This window comes from Camarhynchus parvulus, chromosome 4 (genome assembly GCF_901933205.1).
Source record: "Camarhynchus parvulus chromosome 4, STF_HiC, whole genome shotgun sequence".
Lineage (NCBI taxonomy): Eukaryota > Metazoa > Chordata > Aves > Passeriformes > Thraupidae > Camarhynchus > Camarhynchus parvulus.
Genome location: NC_044574.1, coordinates 24,517,661 through 24,529,974, shown reverse-complemented (window position 1 = coordinate 24,529,974; position 12,314 = coordinate 24,517,661). Strand labels below are relative to the sequence as shown.

General features: G+C 37.2%; 1 protein-coding gene across 1 annotated transcript in view; it reads right to left on the bottom strand.

The window, feature by feature from the left end:
* Positions 1 to 9,945: 9,945 nt before the first annotated feature.
* The window catches only part of GRXCR1 (glutaredoxin and cysteine rich domain containing 1), a 37,712-nt gene continuing 35,343 nt past the window's right edge, over positions 9,946 to 12,314 (bottom strand). Inside the window, exons 3-4 of the mRNA XM_030947481.1 lie at positions 12,043 to 12,108; positions 9,946 to 10,125 (exon numbers count right to left, since the gene is read on the bottom strand). Coding sequence (XP_030803341.1) covers positions 9,946 to 10,125; positions 12,043 to 12,108 — 246 coding nt within the window. The remainder of the gene's footprint in view (positions 10,126 to 12,042; positions 12,109 to 12,314) is intronic.

The following is a 12,314-nucleotide window of genomic DNA, read 5'->3' as shown; positions in this document are numbered from 1 at the left end:
TGTGAGGTCAGTGTAAGACACTGTTAGGTTGTGCCACTGAGAACACAGTGGGAGAGAAAGCATTCAATTTGTTATTGAAATGAGATACATATAGGCAAGAGAAAAGAAAGGTTGTGAAGAATCTTATGCAGTGACTGAAAGCCTGGAAAACTACCAGATAAATGTATGGAAAATATTTGTAATGACATGATTTTTATTGCTATTAAATGACTGACATGAACTTACGCATTTGTGAGGGGAATTTTATTTGTGGTTATTTTAAAGATATATGAAAGAAAAACCTGAATACACAGCTTATGTTTGTTCAGGACAAGCTTTTGTTTTTTCATTTTACTTAACAGGCTGTTTCAGAAATTTAGGTGCTGAGTTGGTATAATACCTTTCATCTGTAAGAACTGGCATTTAAGCATTTCTAGGTGGAATGTTACTGGAGAGCACTCGAGGTACATAGCTGAACATGGGACCTTGTGAGAAGTATTGTCCTACAATGTCCATGAATGCACATGCTCCAGGATAAATCACTCTGACTGTTCTTGCAGCATATCAAGTACTACTAGAGATCTTTTACTTTGTAAGTATAAACACTGCTACTGATTAAATACATATTTTGTATAGATAAAAACGCTCCTCTGCACATTTCTTTCTGAAATGAAGTGGTTACTGAGAAAAGAGAACTGGAAATATACAAGCTCTGATTCTAAACAGAATACTTCAGACTGCATTTCATTTTCTTTTTATTTTCAGTTGTGAAGGTGTTTCTAATTTGAAGTTCTTTTATGAGCTGTAGGTCTATACACATTTACTAGCAGGAATTGCTAAGCTTAAAATAGATGGTATAAAGTAAAATGCTAAAAGAAGATACTTCAAAACTGTGACAGAAAATCAGGGTAATCATGTTTGGATTGGGTAACATGACAGGTAGTTGAGTTTATTTTCTGAAACACAGAAACCTCAGCTAAGATCTATCATGTGTTCCTAGTTATGGCACAGATTTTGGCCAATTCACAGAGGGACATAAGGAGAGCTGCCAATATGTGCTACAGCATCCAAAATTCACTCACAGTGGGCTGCACAAGGCATGGCTGCATGTAGGGCATAATACAATACCCAAAATCTCTGCTGAAGTGCTGCAGTTTTCCCCAAGTCTCACACAGGACCAAAAGTGCTAATGGAGAATGTGAACTAGTCTGCTCCAGTAGAGTCTAGAGAACACGTAAGTATTGTGCCAGGAACAGGTTCTTCCACTTCTGAGAATTTTGTAATGAAAATGAGAAGGGCATGTGGCATTGTGAGACTAGCAAAACAAATTCCTGAGTACAATGACTCAAATATTCAACTTATTTTCTTCAGAAACAAAGGAATAAAAATGGGGCTTTACTTTTATAAGTTTTGGTTTTAACTATGTGAGGGCTTAGTCCATAGCTGATGTCACCTGTGGTAAATATAATGGTTTCAGTTATTCATAATCTTCCTTCAAATGTAAGCAAACATTATGAGCAGATTACACATATAACAGGTTCTAGGACAAAAGTGCAGGAGAGTAGGAAGCTAAAATGTAGTTAGTTAATAATTCTTTATTTGGTTGATTTCATTTAATAGCAAAATGCATAAACTATTTCATCCCTGAGGGGTGGTAAATATTTTTCTTTCAACTAGATAAATTATCCAGCTAATGCATGTGCCATCATTAAGTTTCTTCTCTTGCAATCAAGGTGAGAGTTGTCCTTCACGGATAAGATGCATTTTCTAGTATTTGGTCAATAGAAAAAAGCACAGAAAAACTCTCATATTTCTGTGTGAAATGACAAAATATTGGCAGTCAGTTTCAATTGCATCTTACAGGAGAAAAAAAATTTATCAGAAGAGCAATGCTCAAAATTGAAAAATTTTCCAAAAAACTGTGACAGTCTTTCATTATTATGAAATGTAAATTTTTTGCTCCTGTAGACATAGTCTGATCCTTTCGCACTATCACAAAAAAAAACCCACTCAGAATGTAATGGCTGAAGATATTAATAGTTATTTCATGTCATAGAACCAAATACTGATAAACTATTACCAAACTTCCTACTAGCATGTCACTGTGGACATCTACCCCTAATAAGCAATGATGATGTGGAGAACTTGCTATTTCATGTTAAGAACAAATTTGTGACAAAAAGATAATTTTTAATGTACTTTGCAACACATTTCATTTTATACACACTTAGATTTTTAAAGCTAAAACAGATTTATATCTAGGTTTAAGATTTAATTATTTCTAGGTATGTAATAACATCAATAGAAGAAGGAAAGAAGGAAAGTTAGAGACTTAGGTTCTCAGTTATAAAGCTTTTGGAAAAACTTTATACTTAAGAAAGATAAATACTTCAAAGAAAATATTTTTAAGTGTAGAAGACTTAGTGTATTCCAGTTTCTGCCTGATAGCATCTACATTAATCTGGGCATCAATAAAAATTGTTTTTATCTGGAGATTTAGATTCTGCGCCTCTGAGGCAAGCTAGGATGTTAAAACAGGTATGTTAAATCTGATTTATTATTCAGAATTGTTGTGCTGGTGTTCTCTGCTTATTGAATACTTTCAGATTCACAGCCAAGTAGTCCTTTATCAGTTTGTAATTATTACTTTCATTGTCAATATGAAATGGCATGTTAGGAAAAAAATGCTTCATAGATCTAGTATAACTTGAAAAATACAAATCTCAGGTTAAGCTGATGCTGCCTGCTTTGGCTTTATGTTGTTCCTCTGTAGGTGTATTGGATGAAGACAGCTGGTTACAGTAAGTTAATAACCCCCCTGAGGTGGCTCTCAGGAGATCTGAAGGACAAAGGTGGCACCAGCTGAGGATTTAGGAGAGAAGGGTGGGAAAAACCACCTCTATTAAGCAGGACACATAAACAGTGTGAGGGAGAGGGGATGCAGCGAGTGACCTAGGATCAAATTCTGAAACCAAATCATGGCATAGCAAGGTGTTGTAGACCATAATTCACAGTACAGCAAAGACAGAAGATAGAAAACGTCCAAGAGAGGACAACAGGATTTGTGACTAGGCCCTGGGGCTATAAATCATACTGTAAGCAGATATACCAAGTTGTCTGAAGGCAAGCATAAAGTGTGGCATGACAAATCTGGCATTATTGAACATTAGATGCACTGCAAAAAGTATAAGCTGCAATAGGAAAGACTTATTGCCATCACAGACCTGACAAAGGAGTGGAGAATAAATGTGGAAAAACATTCCAGGGTTTTCAAACCATATTGCTCATGAAGTATGTCTTACAAGATGAGATTTGGTAGCTATAAAGAAAGGAGATGGTTTAATTGTTAACTTTCCTTTGATACAGGATGTGCACATTTAGTAAAGAACACGAGAAAAGACTGGAAAATTTAGGATCATTATGTTCCAAACTGGTAAAAGAACATGGGATGAGGGAAAAGGCAGCACAGCACCACCTGTCTCAGAGCACTGTGTGCACTGTTGGGGATCTCACGAGAATACAACATCAAATAGCAAGGAGCCCCACTGGGAAACTCTGCATCCCACAGAAAACACATTAATGCATCTCTCTAAAACACTAAGGAAGAGTGCTACAGACTAAACTTTCTGATAAGTTTGTCTGCTGATCTTGTTTTGGTTATTCAGGCATTTTCTGAGTGAGAGCCTATGTGATGGAGAGAATAATAACAATAATACTATTTTACTCTTGTTTAAAAGTATGGTCCTGATGCTTGATAATGTTCTAGTAAATTTTACTCAGTGATTATGTTGGAAAGGAAAACTTACCAGCATCAGCTATCACCATCAAGCTGTAATGAGAGGCAGCGTGATTTTCTTATAATGTTAAAAGCAATGATTGCAATGTCACAAATACAAGAGTAACGATGATGACTGTTTATTATCTTTGTGCTTATACTTAAAAAAATAAGTTTTACTGAGTGCTTTAATTTTACAGGCTGAAATATTGATCTGAAGTTCACTTTGTCTGGCTGGATCCCTGAGGCAGTATAAAGCATTCATTGCCTGTGCAGCTCCATTGATGCACAAGGATTAAGTATCTCATCCCACAGGTTTGGAGGAGTTCTGCTGGATTACAATATTCCTGTCCTACTGTGTCCTAGTCCCATACGCAATATGAGGAAAGGTATTTTGCAAATGAAGCTGGAGGGCAAGACAGTGTCTGGATGTTCTTCAAAGTCTCAGACATTGGCTCAAATCAGGGGCAGATTTCCAAAATAATAGTATAATATTGGTACAGGGAGTTAGCTCAGAGAGGATTCACATTTAGATGATGTTTTGTGTGTTTGTCATCCTCACTCATTTATAATTTACCTGACTTGAAATCAGAGAGAATTTTGTCCATATCGGACAGACAAAAAAGCATCCAGTAGATTAAATATTTATAAAGTAAAATAGCCACTTTTAAGTGGTAAGTTGATGGCTGCTCACATTCATATGGTAATGCTTGACGAATTTTTATTGATCATTATTTGCCTACTTAGAACAGATGACAATAATGAAAATAGCAACTTGTAGTCAACACTTCTCACTGTTCATATAACTGTTGCTTGTTTTGTGTTGTCACAACAGGCTTTTTCGCCAGCTCAAAATATAAATGTCAGCTGCCAAAGGGCATTACCCTGCAGCATATTTCTTTCAGGCCACTGAAAAGAAAATATTTTTGTTGAAATAAACTTCTGATTATTGGGACAGAGAGGAGTCTTTTAAATAAACCTTTATTTGCAATGATTTGTTTCCCATCAGTAGCAAAACTATGAGACCTCAAAGAGAAAAGAATAGTATGTGTCTTGTTGCAGTGTGGTTTTTCCTGAATGGAAAACTTATTGGTTTTCATAAACCTTTTAACTCATTTAAAACCAATTTTTCAAAGTAGAGCTGATAAGCTAGAAGAAGCTTAAACTGCAAGTGCTTTTTCACAGTCATTTCCTTCTAAAGCAATTATTTCCTGATCCACTATCCCTAAGCAAATTAATGCTAGAAGAAAGAAATTGGATTAAACAAAGATTTAGTTCTAATAATTTTTACTTTTCAAGTTATTGTTGGATTACAATGTCCTTTACTATCATCTCTAAATTATTTAAAGTAAGCTAAGCAATCTTAATTCTCCTTACTAAATTATTTAGGGCATAAATATTTCCCGTTAAATGCTTTTGTGGTCAAATAATATATCTCAAGGTAAGAGAATGAAATTCATTTTAATGCAATTATACAATAGCAATAGCTAGGAACAATACCTGAAGTGTCTTCCATTAGGTATTCAGTCGTGAAAATTGTGGAACTCATGTCAGTAAGAGTCATTCCTTATTTTCATTAATAGAACGCCAAAATTCTTAAGGAATTCTTGTTACTTTTTTCACAGGACACTAAAGTCAAAAGCAGAAAGCTTTCTTACAATGCATGTTTACTGGCAGGTGAATTAACTTGTCTTATTTCAAGACCCATCAGATCTTTTTCATCCATTATTATGAGTTCACAGGTATAGGAGAAATAAACCACAGAGTGAGTGAACACCTTGGAGGGCTTCAAGACACCACATTCTTACTTTTAAAGAGGAATTTATACTATACAGAATAAATTAATACAGCGAAGCATTAATTACATGATTCTATGTTTCACTGCACTTCACTTGTAAAGGGAAGATAGGCTAGACCCAGCTGACCAGGAATTTAAATCAGTAGGACTTGGTTCTCATTGATTTGACAGGACAAAGTCTGAGGTCAGAAAACTTCAGAATTAAGTGTGGAGGTCAGTAAGATCTATGCCTGATGTTGTTTTTAGCTTTAAATAAAAGGCAAAGCTTATTTTTGCAGCTGTGCCTGCAGAAACTCCCACCATTACAAATTTATATAAAATATTTTATTACAGTAGGCTGTTCATACATAAGACAGTCTGTCTGTTTTATGGATCTTTAGAAAGAATATACCATGGAAACAAAGTTTGAATGGAAAGCAACTCCCAGATGCACTATCTCATTTTGAAAACACCCAGATTTTTTCCCCACAAAATTAATGTCCATTGGTATGTTAAAAGAGCAAACTACTCCCCAACAGAAAAAAACCCAAGTAAGTTTATTTAATAGTGCAATATTAAATAAAATTTACAGTCCCTACTCCTTTAGTGCAAGTGAGAAGAAAATGGCTCTGAAATAACCCATTACAAAGAAAGAACACAGGAGGAGGATGAACACCCTGCTTTATGTGGTCCTCACTATTTAGAGCAGGAAAATTTCTTACCCTCTGCTCTGTCACAGCATATATCACAACACACAGAGCCTCACCAGACAATGTCAGAAAGCTCCAACCCAAGCAGAGCAACACCACACCACAGCAGAAGGCTTTCAGTATCTTTCTTCAGCCCAGCCTCCTATCCCCCTCATGTTCACACATTGCACTGTGTTCCCTCTGTTCCCTTTGGCGGTTGGTCAGTGCACCTGGGCACTCCATGGCTCACTGCTGTCAATGCTGCTCACCTGCTCCTCACAGCTGCACCCACTGGGGATGAGGCTCAGCCCAGCCCCACTCCCAATTACTACAAACTGTGTTCCTACACTGCTCCTGTGACAGCAACATTCTCTAGGGAGTTAAAAAACAGTCTTATGCTCAGATATGTAGTCCACTGGAAAGAGTGCTGCAAGGTACTGCACTGAAGACTCCAAACCATTCTTTTTCTTAAGATCATAAAGACTTTTTCAAAGAAACAACCCAAGGGTTAGCTTGCTCTCTGATAACAGCTCTCATATAGGCCAATATGCTGAGCTGTCAGGCAGAGAACATTTATTTGGATCCTTACTTCAGCCTTGTCATGAGGGCCAGAAACAAGAGAAGCAGAGCTTGATGCATCTAGAAATAGAAAATTTCCTATACAAAGATGCAGTTGGATGAGTCTTATTTGTTAGAGCAGAGGAGATGGCTGCTAGCTCCTTGGAAGCAAAGATGCAGTACTGGTGTAAATCAGAACAGACCTGCATACCTCATTTTACTTCAGACTGACTTAAAAGCTATGTTGCTAGCTGCCTGCTGCATCTGTTATACTAGAAACCATCATATCTCTCAACTGGCTCCTGGGCTTGCCTTTGTAATGCTGTCATTCTGCCACACTTAGCGTTTCTAGGATGGCTGGGGAGAGCTGAGAAGCCAGACCCAAAACCCTAGCAGAGATTGTAAACAATACAGTAAAAATATCTCCTAAAAAAAAAGTTTTCTTTTTCATGCAGGCTGTTACAAGAAAAATATAGCTGGAGAGAAAAAACTAGCAATTCAGTTGATGAGAGAGGAGAGAAAAAATCCTTTTCTAGTACACTGACAAATATTCAGCGTAGCCTGAAGAATACTCTGTTTGTCAGCATTAGGTGTCCTGTGTCTCCCATAAAGATCCTTGGGGGGAAAAAAGATTCTGCAAAACTTGACCTTTTGCTTTCATAATTTTTCCTTCTAAAAAGAAAACTAAGTAGGTTTCGCCTTATCTTTGCTCATTGGCATTAGGTGCCTCTGAAGTGTTAGACCCTTGGCTAGGACAGTCTCTCTAGATTTCTGTCACAGCCCCTGGAGATGAATCAGGAAAGAAGTGGGATTTAGTGTGTTTCATTCGGAGGGGAAGTCATTTCTGATTGCCTGAATGGCAAGAAAATCAGCTTCAAACCCTTCATCCAGGTCAATGAAGAAGTTTTGTTTTCAGTGAAACTGAATATGTTTAACATACTTTGTCAAGTCATAGTAATTTGGTCATATGGTGGGTGAAAGGTGATATGAACCATCTCATCAGGCAATATATCCTCTCAGGGGTGAAGGCTGTGGAATTACAGTATCACAAATGCACTGGCATTTTCTACACTAGTAATTTCCCTCAAGGGTGAATTTGAGTATGCCATTTTAAGTTCAGTATTCACAACTGAGAATGTTCTCACTCTCTAGATCCATAGCAAGTTAAAAACTAAAAAAGTTTGTTTTCATGCATCAGAAATGATGACTTTCTAATCATCAGTATTCTGCTTTATGCTGCCTTTCATTCTGCATCATACCTGTCTGGACTGCAATATTAGCCAGAAATAGAAGGTACATGGCTATTAAATAAAAGAAAGGTAATGTATTTTCTTTCTTCTCTTCCTACCCATGCTGTAAAACAGTAAGCACATCTGCAATTCAGAATTTTATATGGGGTGCTGCTAAGAATTATGGATGGCCTGTGTATAAAATTTAATCTCTTTCATGTTATGCCGAAATCCAGATGCTCCCTCTGAGCCTTAAGGTAGAATCTGTAGGAGCAGTAGGATTCTACAAGCACTTTCAAGCCTGCACATTCAACGTGCAATAGAATATGTATATCTCCCTTAGATTCAAATGTTGAAATAGATAAGTAAGTTCAACTTTTCCAACTCTTCAGCACCAACTACCACCTCTAGACACAGCAAGTGGAAGAGAGGTGGAGGAAAAATGGTTGTCTGATGATTCAGTGAGGAAAATAAGGCATCAGAAAAACAAAGGTTTTCAGAGGGTTTTGTTTTTGCAAGCCATGTTCTGTGCAGCTGTGGCTGTCCTGGTTTATACCACAGCTGTGCCGTGCCCAGAACACTGAAAGAGTGCCTGAGTTTTTCATCACAGAGAAATTAAGGAAGGTTATATGGGAGAGAGGAAAGGGAAATGGGGTACCCAACCAGAGAAAACAACATCTAGTAAAGCAAACTGTAGCTACCTAAACCCCAGTCAGCACAACTTTACAAAGAATGAGGAAAGACACATAAATTACATGGCTCAACACTTGCTAATGCACCTTGGGCAGGGTGAAATGTCTACCAGCAGAGCCTTTTCTAGTGAACACCAATCTCAGCAAGGTGCTTTCTACCACCTTTCTACTACTTGTGCCAGTACAGACTGGCAGCAGGAACATGAGGCAGATGTGCAATGTCAGAACGAGCAGTTGGTGATGGCTGCTAAAGTTACCTGGTTAAAAAGTATTCTGTTGAAGTGCATGAATGGTAATGCACTTCCAAACTGGAATGTAGTCAGTGTGGAGAGCCCACAGTCCACTGAGACTAATAGCTGACTAATCCTCTTGTGCTTGTGTTGGGGAAACCCAAAAAGTTTTGGGTTTCCCCAAAATTGGCAAAGGTATTTACAGTTCTGGAGTTATCTGGCCATAGACCTGGGCCTTCCTGGGGAACAGATGCCCTGAAACAATCATGCCAGGCTGCTCATCAAACCTCAATTACTAAGCTGAAAAAACTGAAATCTCATCCTCAATTACTTTATATGTAATTTATAAAGCTGTCAGGTGTTCTGACTGAATCATTATAAGATCTACTGAGACATACAGAATCATAAAGCTCTGAGATACTATCATGGTTATGAACATCTACCATATTAAATGTTTATGTAACTTTGTCTAACAACAATAATTTTGTAACAAAGAGAAAGCAATACTAAAAGAGAAAGTTGATTCATGGGACTTTCAAGAAATGTTTCTATTCTTCTGTTGCCACACAGAATTCAGAACCAAATTCAGCCCTAGTGACATTTCAGGGAAGTGCTGTGTGGAACAGTCTTGGGCAAGTACGCATTACAAAATCTTTATTCTCACTGAATTTGAAAACAGCACTGCTCCATTATCTGAAGTTTAAGGTGCATTTTGCTGTAATTTTGAGTGCATTACACAAAAACATATATGACTGCTGATGATCCCATATAGAAAAAGAAAGAATTCATATATGTGATGTTTTCCAAATGTCTCTATAAGGAAACTAGAAAGATGTATTTTAGAGTTCATGATATAGTCAACAGTCAAAGATTAAAAAGCTCAAACGCTCAAAACAGAAGTATACAACAAATGGATTTTTATTTACTCTTTTGGATAAATGGAATAATTAAAAAAATTCATATTACAAACTGGTGCAGTACCATAAGGTTTGTTTGAACGTGCGGAGGTGCCATTTTTAGTCAGCACAGCTCCTGCAGCGCTGGAGCCCGTTCTCGTTGCAGGCAGTGCACTTGAGGGCTTTGAAGGAGTCCGTAAAGCAGTTCCGGAGCACGGACATCTTGCTCCCATGGCACGCTGAGCACGGCAGGAAACCAAAGCCCCCACAAGAGAGGCACTCCTGAGGATGCTGCACTCTCTGCTCAAAGAATGAAAGAAAGACAAACATGTTACCTCATCAACCACCATAAGGTCTAGGACAATGAGGACTCCAGGACAGCTGAAAATACACATCCTGGTTCCCATTTTGGGCAAGGCCCACCACCCCATCCCATGGCAAACCACCATGGAAGAGCACTAAGTCTGCCTTTTCCTTTGGCCAGATCCACATGCAATGTCAGAGAGGCTCACTGCAGGTTCATTGGTCACTTAATGCCTCCCTAGCCTGCATTCACACTGCCAAAACAGCAAGCTAAAGAATAGCTTGCATGCATTACTGGGATGTTGTTTGGGTCTAGATTAAATCTAGGAAGTATTGAGATGACTGAATCCAAACTCCAGGCAGTTTATGCTGATGTTATATTTCTATGCTGTACATTAAGATATATATTATGACTTTTAGCATTTGCATGCTCGTGCTGAACATATTATACCTATTACAGTTAAAGCTGATGATATCAAAAAGCCATTCATAGCTTCTGACAAGTGGTACTCAAGGAAAAAAGTGGTGTACTCAAATTTATGGGTGTAGAATGCTGAAGCTTTAAGAGTAAAGAAGAAAGATCATCAATGTCCAACAGTTATATCCAGAGAAAATTACTTCAAGGAAGGCTTGAGGCCTCTCAATTGTCCCAATTCCCAAGTAAAACAATAAATTTACTCTATTTTTTTATTGGATTAAAGACAGTGGTGCACAGAAGAAGAGATTTCAAAGACTCTTTTATGTTCCACTTGCTGAAAATTTGGCTAGTTTATTTAACAATTTCCTTAAAGTTCAAATCAGAGAAAGGAAAGATATGCCACTTTGGGTACTTACCACCACATCTTTTAGCATTGAACTGCTGAGTACGGACTTTGCAGGTTTGTTCACAAATAAAGAACAAAAATCCATACAATTCCTGCTACTGTCAGTCTGAGGAATTATGTACCACTACAAATTAGTGACAAATTATTACCAGAGTACAGTAAAATACCCACAAAAAATGTAATACTTGGAGCACCATCAAGAAAAATGAAAATATTTTGCAAATCCATTGATAATAGCATTCACCTATTGAAAACTCAGATGAACATGCAAACAAGGCATTTTTTCTCTTTGTTCTGTAGCTCATAAACTTGCTGCTCTTCTTTACAAGGCAAACAGCTCCTATTACTATCAGCTCTTCCAGGAACAACAATTGGAAATTTTTAATGTAAAATTAACATTCTTTTTATCTTAGGTGTGCTCCCATCTTATGTAATTTTTGGTGATTGCTTACTTTATAGAAAATTATTGCAAATAATCTCAACATTTTAAGAGAATAATATTTTTAATCTTTACATTCATTATTGCTTGTTGGGCTTGTAAATATACAGATACCTTTAGATGTAGTTAAGAGAACTAACAAAAGTTACAAAAACTAAGCAATATTGCTTTAGCTCAGTTTCTTGAGCAATGGCCATGTCCTCCTTGAACAGATGGCACTTTGTGGAACCACTTATGGCATCTCCAGCAATGAAGAAAACAGTCTGCCCCTTGCAATTGTAGTAAACACATTTTTGAGGAAAAAAAAATGAGAGGGAAAAAAACCCAAACCAACCAAACAGACCCAAAAAAACCACCAGAAGGCAGTGAAGCACTGGTTGTATTCAGTGAGAAGTTATCCGTTTCCTGTAGTGTGACATTGTTTGTCCTATATATGTACTTTTTTGACCCAAGATTAGGAGACACATTTAGCTTGAGAATAACATTTTAGGGCCTCCACCCCAGAACAGGGTGTAAAAAAGAGTAAAACAAAAAAAGCATTTGGGTTCATTAGTTTATTGTAGAAGAAAAGGAAATAGTAAAAAAGAAAATCTACTTGATTACAAATAGTAAATGTATATTCCCTATATTTATTTGCAGAAATACAATTACCTCAATTTTGGTTAAGAGATCCTGCAGTTCCCCAGATTCATTCATTAGTAAAATTTTCTCAGCACCCTATTAGGAAGAGAAGATGAAAAATGTCAGGCATTTTACCATGCAAAAACCAGAGATGATTAGAAGATTTGGACTTGAAACTTTAAACAGGCTGAGGACAAATTTGACTCACATTAATTATACTGCAATTAGGTCAACCTTAGTAAAGCTGGAAGGAGAGGAGAATCTAATCACAGGTCTGATCGTAATGACTAAAGTTTGTTAGC